This window comes from Grus americana, chromosome Z, assembly GCF_028858705.1.
Source record: "Grus americana isolate bGruAme1 chromosome Z, bGruAme1.mat, whole genome shotgun sequence".
Lineage (NCBI taxonomy): Eukaryota > Metazoa > Chordata > Aves > Gruiformes > Gruidae > Grus > Grus americana.
This window is the reverse complement of record NC_072891.1, coordinates 85,358,258-85,382,646: the sequence shown is the minus strand read 5'-3', so window position 1 is coordinate 85,382,646 and position 24,389 is coordinate 85,358,258. Positions and strand designations below refer to the sequence as shown.

The 24,389-nt window shown below is 51.9% G+C and overlaps 2 protein-coding genes across 11 annotated transcripts; one reads left to right on the top strand and one right to left on the bottom strand.

Annotated features, from left to right (window-relative positions):
- Positions 1 to 594: 594 nt before the first annotated feature.
- Positions 595 to 11,115, bottom strand: NR2F1 (nuclear receptor subfamily 2 group F member 1). 5 transcript variants are annotated; one of them, XM_054810440.1, is made up of 5 exons: positions 10,253 to 11,115; positions 8,159 to 8,273; positions 6,766 to 7,293; positions 1,688 to 1,875; positions 595 to 1,603 (listed from the first exon to the last, which is right to left on the bottom strand). In XM_054810440.1, the coding sequence occupies exons 1-5, from the start codon at positions 10,701 to 10,703 to the stop codon at positions 1,281 to 1,283; spliced, it is 1,605 nt and encodes a 534-aa protein (XP_054666415.1). In that variant the 5' UTR covers positions 10,704 to 11,115; the 3' UTR covers positions 595 to 1,280. The 5 variants fall into 5 exon arrangements, with proteins under 5 accessions (XP_054666415.1, XP_054666416.1, XP_054666417.1 ...); XM_054810441.1 differs by having other exon boundaries at positions 595 to 1,875; XM_054810443.1 differs by lacking the exon at positions 8,159 to 8,273 and having other exon boundaries at positions 1,463 to 1,603.
- On the top strand, positions 10,219 to 14,911 carry LOC129199642 (uncharacterized). Of its 6 annotated transcripts, none has more exons than XR_008574707.1 (5): positions 11,208 to 11,595; positions 13,300 to 13,358; positions 13,599 to 13,683; positions 13,981 to 14,266; positions 14,394 to 14,911. XR_008574707.1 is itself a non-coding variant. In XM_054810445.1 (5 exons), the coding sequence occupies exons 1-5, from the start codon at positions 11,393 to 11,395 to the stop codon at positions 14,404 to 14,406; spliced, it is 456 nt and encodes a 151-aa protein (XP_054666420.1). In that variant the 5' UTR covers positions 11,208 to 11,392; the 3' UTR covers positions 14,407 to 14,911. The 6 variants fall into 6 exon arrangements, 4 of the variants coding, with proteins under 4 accessions (XP_054666420.1, XP_054666421.1, XP_054666422.1 ...); XM_054810445.1 differs by having other exon boundaries at positions 13,981 to 14,076; XM_054810446.1 differs by lacking the exon at positions 13,300 to 13,358 and having other exon boundaries at positions 13,981 to 14,076.
- Positions 14,912 to 24,389: the final 9,478 nt, after the last annotated feature.

Below are 24,389 nucleotides of genomic sequence, written 5' to 3'. Positions count from 1 at the left end.
AGTGAGAGGGATGTTTCAGCTGACAGCAAGTGCAAGGTGTGCATGCTGGAGCACACACCGGGGTCTGTGAGTCCTTGTGGTGGAGAAGAAGGAAAAGAAGCAAAAAAAATCCAGCCCCAAGCCGCCAAAAGCAGACACCCATCATGCCTGCAACAAGCAGGAGTCACGACCACAGTATGCCTCCCTCCACGTGTGCAGTGATGGTGGCATACGGTGGCTTCAATCCATGCCCATGATGTCTAAGCACAAGCAGCAAGGTGTGAACTTGGCAGAAACTCCAGCTGATGGGGAAAAGTGTTTCAAAAAAGGGTAGGACAGCATGATAGGCCCATCAACCTTGGTGGAGAGTCAGCCCTGCAATCCCAGCGAGGCGAGGTCACCTATGGCATCATGCCGCGCCTCCCGCTCCCTCTTCCTAGGCCTCAACAGCTCAGCCCTAAACTTACATTGTCAAGTCAGTTTTGGAACATCACGTGGTTTACACAACTTGGTTACCCCTCACAAGTATTTTTTAAGTTCTCCCTTTTAACACCAGTACACGAGTTAAAAATCCAGGGAGATTTTTTTCTTGTTTGTTTTTTTTTTGTTTGTTTGTTTGTTTGTTTTTTGGTGAACTGTTGGCATGTTTCAAGCAACAAGACTCATGGGTTGTGGGGTGATAAGTTGATTTTTTTTGCTAAATTCTTTTATTTTTGTTTAAATTCTCACTTCAATTTTAATTCTTGAAGAACAGCTTCGACAACATATATCGCACTCATTATAAGAAGCAAAGGGTTATATCAAAAATTATTAGTATAGAATCACAGGAAACCTGGTTTGGAACCAGAAAAAAATACAAAACAGATATAGATACATAGACACAGGACAATTTTTTTTATAATTATTTGGAAAATGTTATTTTCCCCTAATTCTCGTTTCTTTTTTTGTTGGTTTTTTTTCTTTATGCGCATACGATGGTTTAAGTTTTACAAAAAATGAAAATAAAGACTAATATTTTACAAAATGAGTAACAATGCTCGTGGTAAGTGTTTGCGCGTGGAATTTTTTTGTTTGTTTGCTTGCTTGCTTGTTTGTTTTTCATTCTACACAATGTTCAGTTCAGTTTCAACGCGTTTTGCTTTGTTACTGTACAGCATATATCAACAACAGTCCACAATAAATCCTGGAAGATCCAGTATCCCCTTCAGGTTTGATTAATATCCCCTCAATACTCATTTTTTTTTGTTTTTATTTTTGTTTTTAAATTTTTTTTTGCTTTTTTGTCTCTTTTATTATTATTATTATTTTGTTCCTCCTCTCCGGAAAAAAAAAGCGAAACAAAAAAAACCCAAAAAAACCCAAAAGAAACCAACCAACCCCAAACCCAAGAAAGGCCAAAAAAAAAAAAAAAAAAAAAAAGAGCGAAACGCCACAACCTCCACGGACGCGAGGTCCTTCCTTCTCCCCACCACGGCCACACCTCTGCTCCTACTCGGCCCTTTCTTTTGTTCAGTGTCCGCCTCCCGGGCCCCCCCCGCACCCCGACTGCCCCTCGATGCGAGCGCTCCCGCCTCCGCCGCTCCGCCGCGTCTCCGCCGGGGGTGCGGGCCGGGCTCTAGGAGCACTGGATGGACATGTAAGGCCAGTTGAAGCTGCTCCCCGACAGTAGCATATCCCTGATGAGGGTTTCGATGGGGGTTTTACCTACCAAGCGGACGAAGAAGAGCTGCTCGATGACGGAAGAGGAGACGGTGCGCAGGGAGGGCAGCCGCAGCAGCAGCTTCCCGAAGCGGCTGGGCTGGTTGGGGTACTGGCTCCGCACGTACTCCTCCAGCGCGCACTGAGACTTCTCCTGCAGGCTCTCGATGTGCGCAGCATCCGACAGGCCGCAGGCGTCTGCCCGTCGCACCGCGCCCGCGGAGACAGCCGCGGAACGGCGGCGGGAGGAAGAGGGGGAGGGGGCGAGAGGAAGAGGAGGAGGAAGGGGGGGAGATGGTTAGTGGCGGGGAAGCGCACGGGGAAGTGCCGCAGGGATGGGGGGCACCCCCACCACCCCATCCCATCGCACCCCATCCCATCCCGCACCGCCGCCGAATAAATAACGCGACCTGTCCGCGCCTCACTGCTCCCGTGGGTATTTCCACGGGGGATGCGGTGGGGTCCCCATACCCCCCCCTTCCCCATCACACACATCACCACCCCCAGCCCCCCTCCCCGCCCCGGCCACCCCCCCCCCCCACCCCGGATACTCCGCGCCGGTGAGCGCGGTCCCGGCTCCAGGGAACCCTTCACCGGGGTGCTGGAAAGCGGGACCCAGCCCCCGCTAAGTAACGCCGAGGGGGAGGGAAAGGGGAGTATTGGGGAAAATAATAATAATAATAATAATAATAATAATAATAATAATAATAATAATAATAATAATAATAATAGCAGCAGAGGCGCGCACACGCAGAGAGAGACAGAGGGAGTTTGTTGACATGGCTGCACATCAGAGGGAGGCAGCGGCCGGGACCTGCGGTGGCTGGCAGGGAGCCGGCCGGGGGATGCCGGGGGGAAAGGGGGTCTCCTCTGTCCCTGCCCCGCCGGCAGCGATCGCAAATTGGCCGCGTCTTTGCCGGCTGTGCTATAAAACCGGCGGAAAACGGCTGGGTTAGTCCGGACTTGCGCTGAGCTGGCGTCTGCCGCTCGCAGACACAAAGCTGGGGACGGCTGGAGGGGGTGAGCCTTGCCTAAATGTGGCCTGAGAGACTTGCTCCCTATAGGTCCCTATGGCACGCATACGGCCAGAAACATACCCTTGGCACCTTGCAGAATGATGTGTCCTGGGCAAACGCATGCTAATCCGAGAGCGGAAACCCTTCACATCCGTGCAATTGTACCTATACACGCTATCTTGTGTGTGCGTGTGTGCATACATACACGCAGAGAGGTATAGATGCATCTGTGCGTTTACACACACATACACACCCTACCTCTCTGCACACATAACCCAAATCAGGGGACGATTGTGCACTGGCTGCTTGTTGAGGGACTTGTGGCAGGGAACCGCAGTCGTGGAAAAGTGGTGGGTATGCCCGGATGGTTGAAACCATCCACATTGTTTCGAGATTAATAATAAATATTAAAAAAAAAAAAAAAGAAGAAGAAGAAAAAACCCATCAGGATCAGAGGGAGGCAGTCAGCTGGCAGTGCGGTTTAACACAGATCAAAGCCAGACTTTGCTAATATATAGATCCGTATATGAATTAATGCATGTTAATGGTCCCCAAAAGGACATTACAAAATTGTGAATGTAGAATTATGACCCTGGAAAGACACAACAAATTATTCAAAGAAAAAAAAATAATAAAAAAAAAATCTGTTGCAAGTGCATTTTTGAAGTTTAAGCCTTCCCATATCAAGAACTGGCTTTACAAAGATTTCTGAACACCTTCATCTACAATACTATGGCCTCGAGCAAAAATACAAATAAAACAAGCCATAATTCAGGAACTTCTGAGGAGGAGAACCTTTGACCTAAGCTGCGGACTTGGCATCCGTCAGATATACAATTATCTGAGCCAGGCTGCTCTGCTAATCCATACTGTACCTTTAATGCAACGATATTTCGCAACATCTAAAGCACCAGGTTGCAACATATATATCTATCAAAAGCTCGAGCCTGTTCTAGTTTGCAATATATATCAAAACCACAGGCCTGTTCATATGTTGATTGCCACAAATCACACTCCATATTTACATATATCTTGCTATTTTACATGCATTATCTGCCCATTATGCATTAGGATCCTATTCAACTTCCAAACAATGCAATATGAAAGGGTCTTACTGACACCCTAGCAGGGCTTTTTTCTTTATGCCCCATATGTCATACCCTTAAGGTTAGTAAAATATTTATCAGATATTTACGATAAGTGCACCTATAACTGCAGGTCACTGGACAATGTGGACGGGGAAGTTGTTCGCTAGAAGGGCGGCAGCCTGGGGAGGGGGGTAGTTTTAGAAAAAATACGCCTTGGGTTTTGCCTTAGACCTCCAGGCACTCAGGATTTTCTCATGCCGATAATATCTATTGAGCTTTAATTATTTTAAATGGTCTGGCATATGCCTTTCCTCGGGTTTTATTCCGCATCCTTAAAGGTGGCGGTGGGAAGGCTTAACTCTCCCCTCAGAACGGGATTAAAAATAATAATAATTAAGGGATGCACAGCTCCATTAGATTATGGAGTCCGGAGAGGTGCAATCCATGGGAGACATAATGCAATCCGTGTTTACTGGAGGTGAATTATTATCCCATCTCAGAAAGTGGGCTAATGTGAAAATCCTGTGTGTGCCTCACTTTTTTATATGGCAGTGTGTCAATAAGGGAAAGCTCTATATTTCTTCCTGCAGTCTATGGAAAAGAAATTATGTAAATAAATAACCATTACTGTTCAGCACACTCCAGCCTTCCCCTTTGTAGTGGCGGGAATGTATTTCATGTTACGCGTTCAGAAGAGTTTAGTGTTCAGAAAATATAGATGTAATCAGCTGGCATCTAACTAGAAATCAAAGTTCTTATTGCGCTACAAATAGATTTATTGGATTTATGTTATCTGGCTTGGTCCCTTCCTGGAAACGTTTATTTATGACGAGGAAAAGGTAGGTGCAGGAATTAATAACTCTAAAGTTAAAAAAAAAAGGGGGGGGGGAAGACGCAAGGAAGGAGCAGGTTTTGGGTCACGACCCAGTCGTTGGATGGTGTCCAGAATTTTACGGATTAAATACATGCTATCCGGAGCCCGAATGTAAAAACCACAACAGGAGAAACCCATGCCAGCTTTAAATACTTAGTCCTTAGTGAAGGACTTAGGACAATATGCCTAAAAATGTCTTTTCCATCAGTCAAAGTTTGTTTAAAAGTTGGATGACTTTGAGAAAGGCTTCCCATGAATTCCCCTCTGGCTAAGCAATCAAAACAAGTTTAGTGAAAAGTGGAAATGTGCGGATGGGGGTAAGGGGTAGATTACTCCTGACAGCTGTATTTCCATTTTCTGAGATGCCCCGTGCGATCCTGCTCCAAAATAATGTTATTGTTCCCTTCCACAACCCCATTCACACTCCGCTCCATTGTGGGAAGGGGCTTCTCCCCTCGCAGACATTTAGTTACTACATTTGTTCCTAATATATGTAAATGAAGGGCTCCTCTAAAGCCACTAACCGCGTTTGGAGCCAAGGTCGATCGTTTGGGGAAGGTAAAGGCGGGAGGGGGGAGGAGGTTAAGAAAAGAAAGAGAGAAAAAAATAAAATACACCCCCACCCCCCACCCCAATATGTGTCCATCTGGGGCAATCTCGCCTTCCCGGGGCCTTTGGCGGGTGGAAGAACTAAGGAACAGGCCAGCCCCCCTCTGCTTGGGAAGAATCTCTCAAAGTTGGGTCTGGCAAAAAAAAGAAAGAAGAAGGAAGCAAAAAAAGAAAAAAAAAAAAAGGGTTCTCCCCAACTGTCCCTGTTTATTGATGAGCACCCTGAAATGAATGGGAAGGGAAAGTCTGTGAGTCTGCAGGCAGGCTGCGGAGTTAAATCAGCCTGATAAATGCCGGCAGGTCTCTTTGTCACTTTTGAAAAACATGTTTCCATCAAGAAGACTTATTAAGATAAAATACATTAAAATGTCGAGCTGGCTATTCAGTAAATCTTCCATTTGTTTTAAGATCTGCACTTTATCCTTTGCAAAGAAATATTCCCTCCAACGCTGCGAGACTGCATTTGCACTGGAAGTAAAAGGGGGCAGTCACAGTACACGTCTCCGACCACCCTGCATACAAATTAGATACTCCTGTCTAAATAAATTATCCGATGTTCAAATCGATATTAATACTACATTTGCTACATTACAATATTGTGCAAATTTAGGAGTCATTTTAATACAATGTAAATACTATTTTTCATGCATGAGAGGCAACAAATATTGATGGATTATAAACTGCTTACTGTTAAACAAGGCCTTTGAACGATTTGCCATCTTTGTTCAGGAATGCTTTTAATTTTGCCTCGGCCTACTTTTAAGCCAGATTTATCGGAGCTCTTTAGGTATCGCTAACCGGGAGGGCCGGTTTGGAAAAGGGGGGGAGAAACCGGGACAAGAGAGGAGCAAGGGGATGGGGGGGGGGGGGGGGAGAGAAGGGGGAGAAAAGAAAAAAAAAGAAAAACAAACAAGCAGAAAAAGTGGCAATTAGCCCCATCGTGGCGATAATTAGAATAATAATTAAAAAATGACACTGCCAGGCCCCTTATCTTGCCTTGTTTCCATTTCCTATATTTCCTTCACATCGTTCGCCTTTGATGTTTATAAATTTCTCCCTCGCAGGTTACAATAATAGAAGACGTATTATATTCTTATAGGCTACGACCAGAGCACTTCAAAGGCGACGCTAATGCACTTTCCCGCTAGTTAATTCGAACCATCTATCACAGGGAAAAATTGTTAACATGCATGTTTCCACCGCCTCCACTTAATTTGATATTTTAATATTTTTTTCTGTAGTATTATTTTCTTGGGGGGGGGTGTGTGTGTGTGTTTAAAATACCAAAATCGGTGGAGCGGGGGGGGGGGGAAGGTCGATCCCTGGGCCAGGGCGTACCCCCTCGGGCGCTATGTTACCTCGGCCTTCCACCTCTTTTCTTTAAAAAAAAAAATAAATCAATTTTAATTTTTTTTCCCTATTTTTTCCCGCAGGTAGGATTTGTTTGTTTGTTTGTTTGTTTGTTTGTTTTTCCACGACGCCCCCCCGCCCGCCCCCTCACCTGAGGTGAAGAGGACGATGGCTTTCAGGCAGCTGTACTCGGCCGAATCGACGTGCAGCGCCTTCAGCTTCTCCACCTGCTCCTGGAAGATGCGGATGTGGTCCATGAAGGCGACGACGCGGTCGGCCGACATGGGGGAGGCGTGGAGGCCGGCGGCGGCCAAGAGCGGGGCCACATGGAGGGGCATGGAGCACTGGGCGGCGTTGAGGACGAAAAGCTCGCTCCAGGTGAGCCGCAGCAAGGCCACCTGGTCGGTGATCTGCAGGTCGGGGAAGAAGGGGATGTTGCGGGCCCACTCGACGGCGCTGAAGAGCAGGCGGGCGGCCAGCTCGCAGATGTTCTCGATGCCCATGATGTTGTTGGGTTGCATGCACTGGCTGCCGTAGCGGGAGGTGGGGTAGGGCTCGGCCCGCAGCAGCAGGGAGATGTATCCCGAGAGATAGCAGTGCCCGTTCAGGGGGTCGCCGTTGGTCAGGGCGTACTGGCCGGGGTTGGGCTGGGTGGGCGGCATCCTTCCTCGCTGAACCGCTGACAAAAAGAAGGAGAGAAGGAGAGGAAATGTGCATCCAGGAGGCTCGCAGGCATCGCCCCGGCGGCGCTGCCAGCCAGCCGGAGACAATGCCGGGCTTCTTCCCCCCCCTCCTCGCCCCCGGCACACGCACAGGCACGGACAGACAGAGGCATGCCGAGCCGGGCAGCTGCAGCCGACCTGCATCGCCCCCCCCGCCCGGCCCCGGCCCCGGCATCGGCCCCGACCCCTGCTCAGGCAGCCCCAGCCCGGCGGCAGCCAAGCGCGCCCCCCCCCCCCCCCGCTCCCCCCCCCCCTTCCGCCCCCAATGCAGACAAGCTTCACAAAATAAACACAGCTTAAAAAGAAAGGAAAAAAAAAAGCAAAAAAAAAAAAAAAAGCCAAGGCAAACAAGACAAATCCGCCCCCCCCTCCAGCCCCCCCTCCCCTCTCGCAACAAAAGGCAGCCCCGCACGTAAAAAAATAAAATCAAAGAAATCCTCCGGGTGGTGAGAAAGTGGGGTTAAAAATCACAGCCAGCTGTTAAAAATATAGCCAAGCTCTGTTGTGGATCCCAGCCGATTGCCCTGGTAGCACTGAGATTTACAAGTGAACTGCTGTGTCGCTTTTTTAAATAAAATAAAATAAAATAATTCATAAAAACAATTGCGTCCATATTCTTCAAAAATACCACGTCGTTACCCTTCAAGCTGGAACAGGTCGCAGCCCCCCAGCTCCCCACTGCTAACTTTATTACACAGAACCAGCTTTCCATAGAGGACCCCCCCCTCCCCCGCCCAGCAAAGTTCTCCCTGCTAAAAGGAAGAGAAAGATTAAATATTATCAAGGGAAAGGGGGAAATAAAACAAAAAGGTCCGAACTTACAATAGCCAAACATTCGTGGAAAAAAAAGGGGACGGTGTAATTAATATCTTTGGTGCGCTGTTGCCACTGCAAAAGCCTGCAGTCAGCGTTGCACAGTGAATGCACAAGCTTGCAACTGCAAAAACACTGGATTCATTAACCATCTCCACACAGAGCGTAAGCATGCCTCGAGTCCCGAAAGCTGACCAAAGTTTTTTTTTTTTTTTTTAAGTGTGTGTGTGCGTGTGCGTGTGTTTTACTCCATCCGTGCCAGCGTTTGCAGCCGCATGCCATGTAAACAAAGGTAACTTCAAGGGAAGATACGGCTACTCAGGCTTGTTCCCTGCACACACAGACACGCACACGCACACCCGCACACGCTCGCTGGCACACGCACACGCAGATCACTCATCTTTCCGGCGTGCCACATTTTCTCAACTTTCTTTTTTCTTCCCCACTGAGCCCTCCTCTCCTCTCGGGCCGGACCTCTCTCCTGCTGCCTTCCAGCCCACCTCTCCCTCTTCAATCTGCTTGTAAACTTGGCAGTTATTTTTCAATTAACTGCGAGCACAATTCTAACTTGTTGTGTTTTTTTTTTTCTCCTTCCTTCTTTTTTTTTTTCTCTTTCTCTTTTTTTTTTCTTTCCCCCCCCTCTCTCCCAGACGCCTACCAACAGCCCCTGAAGCTACCAGTGAAGTCGTCATATTTGCGAGCTCTTTCAGCTTCATTCCTTTTCTTATGGCATATAAAATATAATTTTAAAACCAATTAAGGCAGTAGTAATCCCCGCTCCGCAAAATTGACTGTTTCGCTGATGTGACTCTAAGACATCTTTAACGACAGTCACAGGGTAAACTTTAACTGTAAACCGAGAAAATACGTTTCGAGGAGAAAGAAGGGCAGGAAATCTTCCTACGCGAGAATAAGCCTGAACGCAAGGAAAACCACAGCGACTCTTGGAAAGGAGAAGGAAAAAAAAAATAAAATAAATAGCAGAGCAGTTGGAAATGGTGAGGAGCCCGCTGCCAGATGCAGGCTGCGGATTCTGCTAAAATGAGAAGGACCGGTAAATAGGTTATAAATCGCGATTTGTATGCAGGCTTTAAGGAGAGGGTGGAGTTTAATGAAGAAATAAAATGAGCAGCGTGCTAAAAAAAAAAAAAAAAGAAAAAAAGAAATGACAGAAGTACAGAAACCCGGTTCAGTCACAAACTTTCCTTTGAACGCATGGAGTGAAAACAAGGCCAAATCTCGCACAGAAGCACACTCCGGGGCACCGGGAAGCACAGGGAAGCGGAGATACAGTAGCACATTTCCCCCTCTTTTTTTTTTTTTTCCCCTTTCCTCTTTTTCACCCCCTTTCCTCTTTTCTTCCCTACTTACTCGTCTTTCATCTTTCTTTCGGGAAAAAAGAGCCTGGGAAATGGATCTACCGAGAAGTGTTGCGGGTTTAAAAAGAAATGATGGGGCGGAAGGGGGGGTGGAGGGGGGGGGGAAGGAAGCTGAATGGAAGCACATCTCGTACGGGAGAGAGATGTATCTCCCCCCACCCCCCGGTCTCATGCCAACAATAGACAAAACCACATCCAAACACACACACACACACACGCACACACACACACGCGCGCGCGCGCGAGCGGGAGCGCAGATAGCGGCTAAATGATAAATATTTAGCGAGCGATCGTAATAATAATAAATTCTCGGCACAATGAGCAGGGAAGGGGCGAGCGCGGCCGTGCCGGGGAAGGGGGTGGGGAGGAGCGGGAGGAGGGCAGGAGGCACACACCGAAAAGCAAAAGAAAACACCACCAACCACCATCAACAATAACAACAAAACCTGGCGCAAAGCTGCCAGATGGAGTGCAGGCAGAGGGAGAGATTGACATGTGCATGGAAATATAGAGAGACCTAGATCGCCACGGAGAGCCGTAAATATATATATATATATGCACGCCGCGCGTGTGCGCGCGTGTATATATATGTATATGCATATAGGTGCGCGTGTGTGCGCGTATGCACAGGCAGACACACACAGACGGAGAGCCCTGGCACACGCACACGCCTGCACAGCCGCGGGGAGAGGGAGCGATAGCATAGTAGGGAAGAAATATTCACCTTCCCGCCTCATGCCCACTTTGAGGCACTTCTTGAGGCGGCAGTACTGGCACTGGTTGCGGTGGTGCTGGTCGATGGGACAGTTCCTGTTGGCGCGGCATGTGTAAGTTAAGTTCCTGCGGACGCTCCTCTTGAAGAAACTTTTGCAGCCCTCGCAGGTGAACTGGCCGTAGTGCTTGCCGCTGGACTTGTCCCCGCACACCACGCACTCGATGTGCTGCTGGCTCTGCCCCGAGCCCTGCTGGCCCGCTCCCTTGTCCCCGGCCGTGCCCGGCGTGGAGGGGGGTCCCGGCTGGCTGGGGGTCTGCGGGGTGTGCGGGGCGGCCGAGCCCCCCTGCTGCTGGGGCGGCTGCTCCCGGGCCGGCTGCGCCGCGGCGGGGTTGGGGCCGCTCGGGGTGCCCCCGGCCACGTCTTCCTGCGGATCTCGCCAGCTGCTAACTACCATTGCCATATCTCGGGCCCAAAAAAGTGCTGGGGAGCGGCGCGTCTCGCTGCGGGCTGCCGGGGAGAGAGGCGGGGGGCGGGGGGGAGGCGGCCGGCCGGGCGCCGGGGGCGAGCGGGGAGCGAGGGGACCCTGCCTGCCGCCTGCCTCCGCCTCGGCTGCCGCCGCCGCCGCTGCCCTGCTGCCGCCGCTGCTGCCGGCTGGAGCCGCTCCTGCCGTTTTCTTTATTTTATTTATTTTTCGCCGCGAGCCCCCCTCCTCTCGCTCGCGCTCTCGCTAATTTTTTTTTTTTTTTTTAGGGAGGGGGAGGGGGCAACGGAGGATTTTCTCCCTCTCTCCCTCTCTTTTTTTTTTTTTCTTTCCTCTTCCTCTCTTCCCTTTCCCTTTCCTTCCCTTCCCTTTCCTGCGCTCCCCCCCTCTTTAAAATACCCCCGCCTGGTCGCTTCCCCCCTCTGATCCCGCTCTCCCCGGCTCTCGCCGCCTTTCCTCGCCCCCCCCCCCCCCCGCCGCCACTTCAAGTTGCAAAATCAGAAACGGCAAACAAGGCTGTCGGGAGAGGCATTCAGGAGAGTAACACGCCGGACACGCACACGCAGGCAGACACGCGCGCACACGCCCGGCACACGGCTCCCCACTCGCGCACACGCACACACGCACGGGCACAGGCACACGCGGTCCGGGCGCTACGAGCGCGGAGGATGTGCAGGCATAGAGGAAGCCGTGGCGCCGCCGAGGAGGAGGAGGAGGAGGAGAGGGAGGAGGAGGAGGAGGAGGAGGAGGAGGAGGGGAAGGAAGAGGAGGAGGAGGTCGCCGCTCGCCGCTCGCCGCCGCCGGGGCCCGGCCGCCGCCGCTCCCGCGGAGGCTGCTCCCGCTGCCGCTGCAGCCGCCGCCGCCGGTGCCGGTGCGGGCTTTCGGGGAGGCGGGAGGTGGAGAGAGGAGCCGTCCGCCGGCGATCAGGGCATGGAGGTGTCCGGGGGCCAGGTCCAGGGCAGGGCGCCGTCAGCCATTCAGGGCGGCGGAGCCGGGGAGCGCGGCGGAGGCGGGCGGGGAGCTGAGGCAGTTTGATCTCCTGTCGCGGCGGCGGAGGAGGAGGAGGAGGAGGAGGTTGCCGGTCGCTGCTCTTTCTCTCCCGAGCTGCTCTCTCTCGCTCTCTGTCTCTCTCGCTCGCTCGCGCTCTCTCTCTCCCCTTTTTTTTTTTAAAAAAAAAAAAAAAGGAGAAAAAAATTCGCAAAAAAAAAAAATCGGATGTGACTAAATTCGTAGAGGAGACGAATTCACGGCGAAGTGTAAAAATAGAGAACGGGAATAATAATGACACGCGCAGGAAAAAGAGAGATCCAAAGTAGGTCGGGTAAATAAATCCTCTTCTTTTCCTCTTTCTTGCCCCTTCCTTCTTCTTCTCCTGTGAGAGCGCACGATGCCGGTTGCGAGGAAAAAAAAAATATATATAAAAAAAAATCGGTGGAAATCGCCCCCCAAAAGGTTCTTTTTTTTTGTTTGTTTGCCTAAAAAAAGTATTTCGGGTAGAAACTCATCAGCCAGAAGCGAAGCCCTCCCCCAAAATAAAAAAATAGGCAAGAATGGTCAAAATAATAACGGTATTAAGATGTGAACGCGTTCTCTCTCTCTCTCTGCTTTTTTTTTTTCCCCTCTCTGCTTTTTCCCCTTTTTTCTTTCTTTCCGAGATTTTTTTTTTTTTTTAGTTTCACCTCTCTCTTCTTCTCTTCTCCTGCAGGAATGAAGCGAAAGACACAAGGAGGAAGGGTGGAAAAAAGAAGAAAAGGAAGGAGAAGAGGGAGATGAAGGGGGAAAAAAAAAAAAAGCACACAACTAATAGAATATGCAAGAAAGGGGAGAGAGAGAGAGAGAGGGGGAGAGAGAGGGAGAGAGAGAGAGAGAGAGAGAGACCCAAAAAATGAATGCGTTTAAACGGGAAGCCTAGCAGAGCAATGTTTCCGAAAGGGGGATCTGCGCGAATGTCTGTATATAGTGAACTTTGACACTACTATTGAAACTGACACGTTTCTATGGAGATCGCTGCCTTATATGGAGCTCGTGTCAAGGAGCCAAGAGAAGGGCTGCTGGCAACTGATAATCAAAGGCGACTGACTGGTCAGAGCCCTGAATTGGGGGGAGAGAAAATGGGAGGCTAAGGTTAGCCAAGCCTCCTTCACTCCATTGGTTACCCCCCCAGCGCTCCCCCCCCCCCTTTTTTTTAATTTTTTTTTTTTTTTTTATTCTCCGCTACCTACTGACTGGGATGGGGAAGAGAAGGGGGGGGGGGGAGGGAGGGAGGGTAAAGAGAGGGAGGGAGAGGGGATTCTTCTGACAAGCACAATTTACATTGAGATCGCCCTGCGCTGCTATTTACTTTGAGACCTGATTAGTATGGGTCGTCTACGGTCTCTCTCTCCCTCTTTCGCCCCCCCTCTCACACGCACCCTAGCACACACATCGACAGAGCAGGATGCATTGCGATAGGTGGAAAAGGGGGAATTAAAAGGGAACGATGTGGGCTCCCCGTGAAAAGTTGGCGGTTTTTTTTTTTTTTTTTCCCCTCCACGCCTGAAATCGGGATTTCTCTCTCCCTTCCCGATTGCAAAAGCCACGCCACGGGTTTTAATGATGGAGAAGAAAACACGCTCGCTGCACAGAGGAGCAAGCGTGCGTATGCGTTCACCCTTACACACACACACACACGTCCACGCGCACACACACACGCGTCCGCGCACACATTTACATCTCTACACGCTCCCATTCCACTTTGGGCTATTTTTGCCGCCCGTCCGTCACCCCTCAATCCTCACCTAATACGTCCACCCTCCTCCCACCATCCCGCTGGGCTCCGCGCTTCCCGCGTGGGAATTCCCCCCCCCTTTAATTTTTTTTTTTTTTTTTTTTTAGGGGGGAGTGGTGTTGGAGCGGCCAGAACAACCCCAACCACCCTGCGCGCAATGCGGCCCCCCCACCCCTGGACCCCTCCCCAAATGTGAGTTGCTCCGCGCGGGTGGATGTGGGGGGAGGGATGCGCGGAGTGAGTGTGTGTGTGTGTGGGGGGGGGGGCGGTGGCAGTCGCGCCGCTCCGCTCCCCTCCGCTCCCCTCCGCGGTCACGGCGGCGGCGGCGCGGAGCGGGAATCGCTGGCGCCGGCTGCCATCTAGCGGGCACCGAGCCGCCGGCCCGGGGGAGCCGGGGGGGCCCGGGGGGGCTGCCGCTCCTCTCTGCGGCCTTCCCCCCCCTTATTTTTTTTAACATTTTTTTTTCTTTCCTTTTTTAATTTTTAATAGAAAACAGCACTGGAGAGAAGAATCCCCTTCTTTCCAATTTCTGTCCCTTCTTGCTTACAAGCCTGCCTTCCCGGAAACATCCCCCTTCTGCCAGAGGTCTGAAATTCGCTTTGGTTCGAAAGACTGCGTGTGACAAAGAAAAAACAAACTGTAAAAACAAACCCCAACAAATCCAACACACACACACACACCCAACTCGACACCCTACCCTCCTCTTAGCTCCCATAAAAGTTTATAATCAGATTGGAACCCGAGAGAAAAACCTGCGGAGGAAAGGGCATGAAACGTATGGCAGAAGTTTTATTGTTATTATTTTTTGTAAAGAGATGTTGCTTTCATTAAAAAAAAAAAAAAGAAAGCCCTCAACTTTGATGTATCGTGATCACAATTTTTTTTTTTTCTTTCCCTGTCAGCTCTGAAATCTGAGGCTGGGAGCCGGCTGGAGAGGAGAATCCTTCATCATTTCTGAGATCAGAATAAACGCTTGATTTTGTCCCGAAATAATGAAGAGATTTTCAATGAGTCCCTTGGCCAAGCCGTCTCTATTGTATATTGCATTGATAAAAAGGATGTTATTGACTATGCAACAGTAGGCTCCTTTCCTCTCTCTCCCTCTTTCCAAATAAACTCTCGGTCCTGTCTCTTGGTCAGTGAAAAGGTGAAACGAATAAGATTAAATCGGACAAAAAAAGCAAGCTCGGTATGTATATCATCTAGATTTTACTCCCCAGACTGTGAAGAGACAGGGAGTAAAAGAGGCAGAGCAAGCCACGGAGAGAGAGAGGGAGAGAGAGAGAGAGAGACAGAGACACAGACACAGAGAGAGGCAGAAAGCCTGAGAGAAGGTGGACGGACCCAGCAGCCGCAGCCCGGCTCCTCCCGGCCCCGGTTCCCCGCCGCCGGCCCCGGCTCCCCGGCCACTCCGGGCCACCCCAGGCAAGTCGTCGCTTCTCTCCTCGGGGTTTCGGGGCGGAGGGAGGGGAGCGGGGCCGCGGCACTTGGCGGGGAGACCTTCCCCAACCCCCCCCCAACCCTCCCCAGGGTTGCCCCCCACCCCCCCCGGCGTCCCGTTATTTGGGCGTCCAGTTATTTGGTCATCCCGTTATTTGGGCGGAGGGAGAGGCTCCTAGCCCTCATTTTGTCCCGAACCTCCCCCACTCCCCCCCCCCCCCCCCCCTTTATCCTGTAGAAAGGTGTGTGGGTATTTCCACTACCCGCGCCCCCCCCCCTCCCCGGGCTCAGATAACGCGCGTGTCTCTCTGCGCTGACCCACGCGGGTTTCGCAGGCACCGACCCCACGTCAATGCCGAGCACAACTTCTAGCGCTGGCAGCGGCGGCAGGACGCGGGGCAGGGAAGTGCGAGCATCCCAACGCGCTTCTCTTTCACCTGCTCCGTTTGTTATTTGATCACCTAATGAAAAGATCGATGGCAGCCTGTTTATCTGGGTGATAGTGTCAACAGATTAAAGGGGCAGCAATCAGATGCTTCCCAGCCGGGCTGGGAGCAACCGCAATCAGGAGGAAGCCCAAACTCGCTCAAATTGCGCTGCTCTGGGCACCGGGGTGTGCGGCGAAGAGGTATTTTCTCCCCTCGCCTGGCTGTAAACGCTTGGCGGTTTTCATTTGCTGCGTGCTGAGGGGAAAGAGACTATTAAATGTGGGTTTGTTTTTTTTTTTTTCTCTCTTTTTTTTTTTTTTTAAAAAAAAAGCCGATGCGTGAAGGCCCGGTGAAGTTTGCGGGAGTCCCGCGGAAAATCCCGTCTGCGGCGTCCTGTGGTTATGCAGGAGCCTGGGGAGGGAGTCGGGACGGGGGGCATCCATCAATAAAAGTAGCCTCATGCCTCAGCTGACCAGGTTAAAGCACAGTTCAATCGACGGGAGGCATTTCCTCTCCCCGACAAATTACAGGGACACTTAAAAATGGTCACAACTCACATTTAATTGGGAAATGAGCTTTAATTGCTTTTTAACCTCTACGGATCTGGAATGGGTAGAGGAGACGGCGCTGGGGACTTGCTCAGACTCAATTTTCCCTCTGTCGCCCCAGACCCGGCTTTCCTCAGGCCAGGGTCCAGGCTGGCATCTGAAGGTGGCAGAGTGCTGGGAGGATTTAGGGTGGTGTTGCTTGTTTTCTTTCTTTTCTTTTCTTTTTCCTCCCCCCCCCTCCCTTTTCTTTCTGTGTCTCTCTTTCTTCCCCCCCCCGCGGTGTAACCCAACCCGGGACGGCGCTGGCTCCTCTCCCCTCTGCAGCCGTCTTGTCCCCTCCGGAAAGGAAAAGTTCCTCTGGAGATTAGTGGTGACAACTTCTACACGCTATTTCTGGCGGGGAGGGAGGTGAGGGGAGGAGAGTATAATGTAAAACCCAAGTGAAGGTATTATTATTTATTATTAATTATTATTATTATTATTTTGTAAGTGGCACGGCTTCATGTAAACTGGGAGCTAAGATCCGTAGCCTGCATTTTCCAAAACAAATGTTAAATGCCTGCTTCACCTTCCAAGCTCCACAAAGCAATATATGTATATATATAAAAATACACTCACACACGCACGGATGGACGTATATGCGTGTGTATATATATATATATGCACACACGCACGTAGGGAGCAGGGTAAACGGAGGACAATAAATGCGCAGGCTGCTGTCACAGGGTGTAGCAAGCAGCTCTGACGTGCAAAAATGTCCCTCTCGCTCCCAACGTTTAGCGATTTTAGCCGTCCCCTGCTCTGCCCGGCGGACACCTTCAAGCCGGGACGCTGTAAAACCCGAGGGTCGCGCTGGGGCCCCTTCCCTTCCCTTTGCCTCCCCGCCTCCCCCCCCCCCGACCCCGTACGCCCCTCGGTAGGAGCCGTCGGGGCGGCCCCTTTCCCGGGACGGGCCGGTTGCAAAGGGGATGTGACCGGTCACATCAGGACACCCCCCCCCCCCCGCCCCCAGCTTTAATCGTGTGTCCTGGCCCTGCTGCCCCCCGGGGCCCCCGCAGCTGGGCTGGGCGCGGCGATGCCGGGCCAGGCCTCGACAGCCGGCAGTGCCCAGCCAGGCCTCATTTCTCGTCAGCGGTGGTGAGGCCTTTCTACCCAGGCCTTTTTCTTCTTTTGCCTTCCCCCCCTCTTCTTTCCCCCCCCCCCTTGTCCCTCCTCCCCCCGCCTCCTGGGCCAGACCTGAAGGACACCCAGGTTCTCTTAGGAACGCAATACGAGATGTGCGGGGGGGGGGGGGGAGGGAGGTGGTGCTTTACGAGGACAGGCGGTGGCCCCCTGCCCTGGGAAGGGGGTCTCCGGTGGCTTGCATCCCCCTGGGCAGCCGGGGGGTGGCCGGGCTGGTCCCTCCGGGGGGGGTCTGGGCTGCTCGCTCGCTGCCGCCCGCAGCACCTGCCCGGAGCCGCCCTGCGGGGCGCGCACCCCGGGGGCGCTTTGTGTCGACCCCCGCCGCTTTCTAAAGGAAGCCCGATGCCGGGGAGGGGGGGGACACGGACGCACACTCCCCCCGGGCCTCGCGGGTGGGCATCTCCCCGCTTCCCTCCAGGCGTCCCTGTCACTATCGCCAAAGCACATCGCACAGGCCGTTTCGCTACATCCCGCTGAAGGCAGCTGGCCTTGGGAAAGAGGGGCCTCCACCTTTCCCTTCTAAGTGCCCCCCCCCCCCCGTACATACCCCGGGACACCCCATCACGCATATCCTGCCTTATTTATTTATTTAAAAAAAATCACTCGTGGGAGTGGACTCTTTCCCCCCATCCCACTCCGAAACATCCTCCTGGGGTCGCAGCCGACATCCCCGCCTTCTCCTGAGCGCCTGCACATCCCTGCGGGTCCCACGACCCCCGAGGAGGATGTCCCCCCCCTCCGCGTGTGCTTAACCCAGAGGCGCGACCGCCCTTTCCCTCCGCGCACGCCGCCTGCTTCCCTGGAAGTATTTTAAACGGGATTGGCAAAAAAGCGGCGTGACAGCGGCCCCCCCAATCCCCCCTGCCACCCCCTCGGGAAGGCAATCTGCCGTCCCCGCAGCCTCCCCGGCAGCGGGGCCGCGCCGAGCCGGGGTTTGTCATTTGTTAGCGCTCAAAAGTACCGGGCTCCGGTGCCAACCCGAAAGCAGGGCGCTGAATCACAACTTTGCGCTCGCCATCCATCCAAACAGAAACGCCTGAGCATCCGAAAGTCTGCTTTTTTTTTAACGCAAAAAAAAAAAATTAAATAAATCTGTGCCTGGAAGTAAAAAAAAAAAAAAACCATAACAAAACCAAACCCAAACCAAACCCCAAACCCAAAACAAAAAGCAAACCCCACGTCTGTGTGGGGAGGGCAGAGAAAGCATCCAAACCGAAGGCCACTTGTCTAACAGCATAAAGAAGCATGGCAATTCCCAAGTAGAGCTTCAGGAAAAGAAATTGATGACCTCTTGATGCAAATCAAACCTTCCTATATAAGGCAAATCTGGGAATCATTTTCAACACACTGGTGAATCCAGGACCAAATATTTACTTTCGGCACAAATAAAGCTGCGGTGATCTGAGCGCCGAAGCCAAGAGAAACAAAAGTGTGCAAAAGCCATTAACACGAGGCTTTGCGATGAAACACCTCTGACTGTATTCTAAACCCCCGGCTTCTGTTAGGGATGAATTTGGTGTTATTTATGATTCCGAATTGGGCTGCAGCTTTTGATGAAGAGCTGACGTTTGGAAACGAGTTTGAAAGTTGTGAGATTGTCCTGACAACACAATCGACTGCAGTATATAATCATTTCCTTAATAGTTACCTGTCAGAGATCCCATTTCTTTTACTGCGGGGATTAGTCCGTCAGGAGTAGATTCGAGCTGGACTTTCCGCAGACCAGAGATCGGCTCCAAGACGTTTAAGTATTTAATGTCACTTTCTCCCCAGCATCCGAGATAAAACGGTGCAAAAGTATTTTGCTGGGGAAAATGCAGCACTGCGGCTGGTAACAACAGTAGCGATATAATCATATTTACCTCATCAGAAGTTGATCTGAGTAATAAACCTCAGCATTTTCACTTAAACTGTCAGGAGTAAGATATGTTTATTACAGCGTATTCTGTCTGCGTGGGGAGGACGGGGATGCACTTTAGATAAAGTTTAAACGAAACAGAGTAAACACAGCAAATCGCTCCAGCCCAACGCAAAAGCTGTAAATGACTGCTATGTATTTTACCATGCGAAGGCTTTTTTTCCCCCCTTTTATTTTCTTGTGGGGTTTTTTATTTTATTTTATTTTTTTATTCACATGTTTCTAGGGGTGAAGCCCGGGCATATCCAACGGTGTCGTTAATAAGGTATACAAAATTGCCTGAACCTACCAAACGGGGCTAGAGTTATATGTTTTATTGTTAACCCCTTGCACTGAATCTTCTGAAGCTGAAAGGGAAAAGGAAAGGGCTTTTGTCCGAGTTGATCCTTGGCTATTCTGGGGCTCAGGTTGGTGTGAAAGGGACGAGGAGGTCACTTGAAATCTCCTTTTATCTACTCCTATTTTCTCTCTGGATCAGCAACTTTGAATAGACACCATCTAATCGCTCGTAATGGAAAAAGGGGGGGAAAAAAAAAGAGTGTGTGTGTGTGTGTGCGCTCTGGGAGCAACGAATATGCTTTTGCGCGAGGGCTGCCTGGCCGGAGGGATGCGTGCCCGTGGGTGCGCGCACGCAGGCACCCGCGTGGGCAGCCCCCTGCACCCAGCGTCTGCCATGTGCGCACCTTGCGCGCCCGCGGAGGCACAGCCTTGCCCCCCACTCCCCCCGCACCCCGCGGGGCGGAGTGCTCCCTGCCCGGGGCCGGGGGGGCAATCAGACCCCCAGAGACCCCCCTCTCAGCGCCCGGCCGGTAAGGACCCTTCCCGGCGGGTGATGCTCGGAGGCGCAGCGCGGAGAGGCGGCCCGACGTTATTTTCCCTCTCACAGTCAGACCCCGGGATTTTTGGTAATTTGTCCTTACTGAGAGTGCCAGGACTGGGAGGCAGCCCCGGCCGCAGGGAGGGGGTGACTTTTGGAGGGGACTGCAGCCCTTCGGTGGGCAACCGACTCTGCTTTGCCGGTTGCCCGAGCCCGGCCGGTGTGCAGGAGGCGACGGGGGTGCCCGCGGTTTTCTGGGGGCCATCTTGCCAAGGCTGGTCATTCTTTTTTTCTTTCTTCTTTTTTTTTTTTTTTTGGCTTAACCAAAAAAAAAAAAAAAGAAAAGAAAAAGAGAGGCAGACAAAATTGGGGGCCACTGGCAAATAGAAAAAGCTTTGTTCTAGAGGCTCAAGCCAGGGCACTATCTCTTCCTTCCTAGCCGCTCAGAAATTGGCGTTTCTTTCTCAGTCTGGGATGCTTTCGCTGTAAATTCCTTCAAGTGACTACTTTGTTGCTAAGGCTACAAGTTCCCATCCCAACACACAAATCTTTTCCACTCCAGGACCAGCTCAAGCCCTGGGCAGAAGTCTTGACTTAAGAGACCTACTTCAAACTCCTTGGAGTGCCTCCCTGCTAAATACCTGCTAAAGTCTGCGGTTCAAACGAAGGACTAAACAGTCCTCTCCGCTCTCTGTACCCCCCCCCCCTTCTCTCCTGTGGTACGTTTTGCTGGGACTTCTGGTGAATAGATGCCGAGGAGAAACCCAGTCCAATAAAGATTAAATTAAGTAGAAGAAATCCAGCCGGTGTATATTTTGAAGCTCCGGTGGGGCGTCAAACCGATGTTTAACACATTTTTTCCACTCACTGTGCACAAGTCCTGAGCCTTGTTTAATTTTTCCACCCTCAAGGAGGAAGCAGGTTTGGGGGGCGGATAGAAAAGGGCTCCCCCGACCCACAGACCTTTCCCCTCCCTCCGGTGCCATGGAAAGGGGCGGGGGGTACTGTGTCCCCCGGTAGGGCTGGGGGAGGACACGGGCTTCTCCAGAGAAGGAGCACCTGCGAGTTGGGGTGCTGGGGGGGTCATCCAGGCTGTCCCTAAATGCAGAGCTCTGGTAAATGCAGAGCTCTGGTGCAAAGGGAATTAGGGTTGGTTTGCTTGGTTGGTTTTTTTTTTTTTTTTTTTTTTTGTAGCAGGATCAACCTCCTTCCTCCCCACCGCCCTCGCTCTCCCGCTTGGCTGCACTGGCCGGGAAAATACGGTTTTATCACCCCGGCTCAGCAGAGTGGACACATGTTTGTGAACCGCTGAGCCCTCCAGCACCGCCAAGATGGGAGCGTGGCTCTCCTGGATGCGAAAGGAGAAAAAACCCCAACCCCAGAGACGCTCGTCGCCTGGAAAAGTTAAGCATGACTTGGTAAACGTTTGTAAATGCAAATAGAAATGAATAAATAAACCTCAAACCAGGTAGTTTGGGTGTAATAGTTTAGCAGGACTAATTGCAGACAATGGAGCTGAAATGACTTTTCCAATTAGCTGCTGGTTGGAGTTTAGTTGGAGGAACTGTCAGCTCCAGCGATGGGTAATTGCTTTATTGCTCACAAAACTATCATCTATTTAGAACATATGTGCTAATTACTCTGGATGGGCGTCGGAAAAGAGACCATAAATCTATTAGCACTTTAAAAAGTCTAGGGTACTTGTAAGCGACCAAATTCCCTTCCTTGGCGCGTTAAGGGCGAGATTCGCGCCTGGATTATAGTCTTTCCAGAAAATAAAAATAAACTAAACAGATTCAGCCGCATGTATGCTAGGGTATATTTGCGACCTCAGAGGGGAGGAAGAGTGGTCATGTCCAAGCAAGGAAAGCCTCTTTCTATAGACCAAACTGGTGCAATAAATCACTGTCATAAAAACGATTTTCCTCTTTAGCCTTGCACTATTTTTTTTTTCCAAAAAGATTAGTTTAGAAATCTTTTAATTGGATTACTCTGGAAAATTAATCTCCTTTAGGCTCGCTAAGTTTGTGTACCAAATATTTGGAATTAATTCAGTGCCACAAAAAGCATCCGGGATGCCTTTTGTTCGAACTAACTAAGAAAAGGGACAGGTAGGGGAGGTGGCATTTTACCGTACGCATTCATGTCCCCTTGCAGCTCTCTATGCATATATTCATTGCTGTATATGTCGCATTGTACTGCATAAAATTGCTATTGTAAAGGAGATAAACAGAATTGTTTGCTGGACTGTGCTATGGATCAGGGCTGCAGCGCGGGGTGAGAAGTTTAGGGGGAAAAAATTAGAAAAAAGGAAAAGTTTTAGCAACCCAAGGAGGAGTCCCCCAAGCACCGCGCTCTGAAGGAGCATCCCTGGGCCGAAGCTGCTTCCCGGAGCCCCGCGATCCCCGCCCCTGGCCGCTCCGCTGCTGCTGCCTCCCAGCGCGGGTGCGCACCCGCTCCGCGGACCTGCGCCGCTCCGCCCGCCTACGCGCATCCCATCCGCCCGGCCGGCCCCGCTCCCGGGGGCTGCCAGAGACCCGCGGCGCTTTTGGGGCCGCCCGAGGGGATCTCCCCATCCCGGGCACACGCTGGGACTCGAGGGTATCCCTTAGTTTTCAACCCAATTTAGCTGTTAGCTGTAGCCCCGTGAGGTGTGGTTAATTGGCGGGGGATAAAGGCGTAATGGCTTGTCAGGGAGACGCTGGTGACTGTTTAATGTACTATCCTCTCCCCCCGCCTTTTATAAGCGCAGACATGCCATCTCTCTGCTGAAAGAGCAATAAAGCTGGGTTCATTTATTTATTTTTACTTGTTTATTTTTTCCCCGAAGGAAACGAACCTGCGGCTTGTTCTCCGTGATTTATACGCAGGATGTGACACTGCTCGGAGTCCTGACGGCCGGGGCGGAGGGGGGGTGGGGGGGAGGGTGGGAGCTGGAGAGGCTCCGAGGGGGAGATGGGGAGTGAGGAAGCTGGTGGGGGAGGCAGGGACCGCGTGTGTGAGTGTGAGCGAGTGAGTGGGTCTGCGTGGGTATACGCTGATGCTCAGGCTGGGCAGGTGAGCGGGCACGACCCGGGCTGGAGGAGGATGATGAGGCTGAGGCTGAGGAGGGCTTTTGACCTCTTGAGCACTGGCCGAGCTCAGCGCAGCGGGGAAGTAACTTCTCTCCTCAGACCCAAATCCAAGCCGCTCTTCCAGGCGTCCGTGCTCGAGGCACCTCCTAATTAGCGAGTGCCACTTCCGAGTCAGCATTAAATTTTTAGTGTCAGCCGTTATGGAACTGTGAACCGCCGAGTGGGATTATCTGCACTTAATAAAACTCGTGGTACTTACGCGTGCAAAGTTACACGGAGGGAAAACTTACAGAGAGAGGTGCGTACGCGGAGGTGGATATATCTACATCCCACGCTACAACCTGACCCCCGGGTGTATCACACGAACCCAAACCGCGAACCCCTGCACACAGGCGGGTCACCAGCTCTTATCCGCAGCCGTAAGCGCACGACACGCGTGAGATCCCTGCGTGAACGTGCACAAGCAGGTCGCTATTTCCAGGCGGAGTTTATGTACTTGCTAAACAACGCTGTGGTCTGCAGTGGATTAATTATGGCGGTGCTGATCCTGCTGTACCTCAGCCCGGATCCCCGCTCACCTTGTACCTCCCCCCCCGCCCCGGGTTTCTCCCCGCTGCGCACAGGTACAAGTTTCTCAGCCCCGTGCTGTAGCTGAACAGATTAACACACGGTGACAGAGTTTTCATCTCCTCGCACGATGTTAAATGAATCTTAAAGTCCCTTCTGAGACTAACGGGGAACTCACTCCCTGAGTGTCTCCCTGTCTATCTGCGTGCGCTTTGGATGTGCCCTGTGGAAATTGTTTACAGTTTGGAAGACTCTAACCTTGATTTTCCAGCTTTGAGCTCCCTCTGGAAGCGGAAAGAGCAATTACTCCACATTACTGTACATATTTCACTGCCGTGATAGATCGCAGGTGTTGCAGCCGACGCTATTGTCTTGCCGCCCTCCCGCAGCCCCGGGGCCGGAGCCCAGAGGATGCTCCGACTCCGGGTCGGACGGCGGCCCCGAGACGCTGACACGCACACCCCCACAGCCCGCGGGTTCCTCCAAGCTAACGACCCACGGAGGTGCACAGAGGGGCAGGTTGGCGTGCTTACACCACCTCCCCCCCGCTCCCCTCCCCGCCGCCGCTCTCCGTCCGCCCGCTGGCCTCTCCTGCGTGTACCCAGCGCGGAGATGCTCCCTTTCGCCCACGCGCGGAATAGATAGCTCATTTGTGGACGGACATCTTTCTCGGTTTAATGTCAGGAACGCTGAACGCCGAATGCGGGGGGCAGCGCATGGCAAGCGGCGGACCCCCCCCCGCCCCGAGATGAGCGGGGGCTGCCCTTCAACCTGAGGTTGGGAGAGGAGGGAGGGTGAGGAGAGGCGCTGGGCTGAGAGACACGAGGTGGGGAGGACAGGCAGAACAACCCCGAAACGGAGAAATAGCTAGAAACCCCGAGCAGTGCGCTTTTGGCCAGAAAATGCCTGGGATAGTGGCTTTTA

Coding starts and splice junctions, on each gene's coding strand:
- NR2F1 (XM_054810440.1), bottom strand. CDS start 10,703: ATGGCAATGGTAGTTAGCAGCTGGCGAGATCCGCAGGAAGACGTGGCC. Junction 1,876..6,765: donor CATCGTCCTCTTCACCTCAG/GTGAGGGGGCGG, acceptor TGCGACGGGCAG/ACGCCTGCGGCCTGTCGGAT. Junction 1,604..1,687: donor AGCTCTTCTTCGTCCGCTTG/GTAGGTAAAACC, acceptor ATGTCCATCCAG/TGCTCCTAGAGCCCGGCCCG.
- LOC129199642 (XM_054810445.1), top strand. CDS start 11,393: ATGTGCAGGCATAGAGGAAGCCGTGGCGCCGCCGAGGAGGAGGAGGAG. Junction 11,596..13,299: donor AGCCGCCGCCGCCGGTGCCG/GTGCGGGCTTTC, acceptor CGATTGCAAAAG/CCACGCCACGGGTTTTAATG. Junction 13,684..13,980: donor CCCTGGACCCCTCCCCAAAT/GTGAGTTGCTCC, acceptor AATTTTTAATAG/AAAACAGCACTGGAGAGAAG.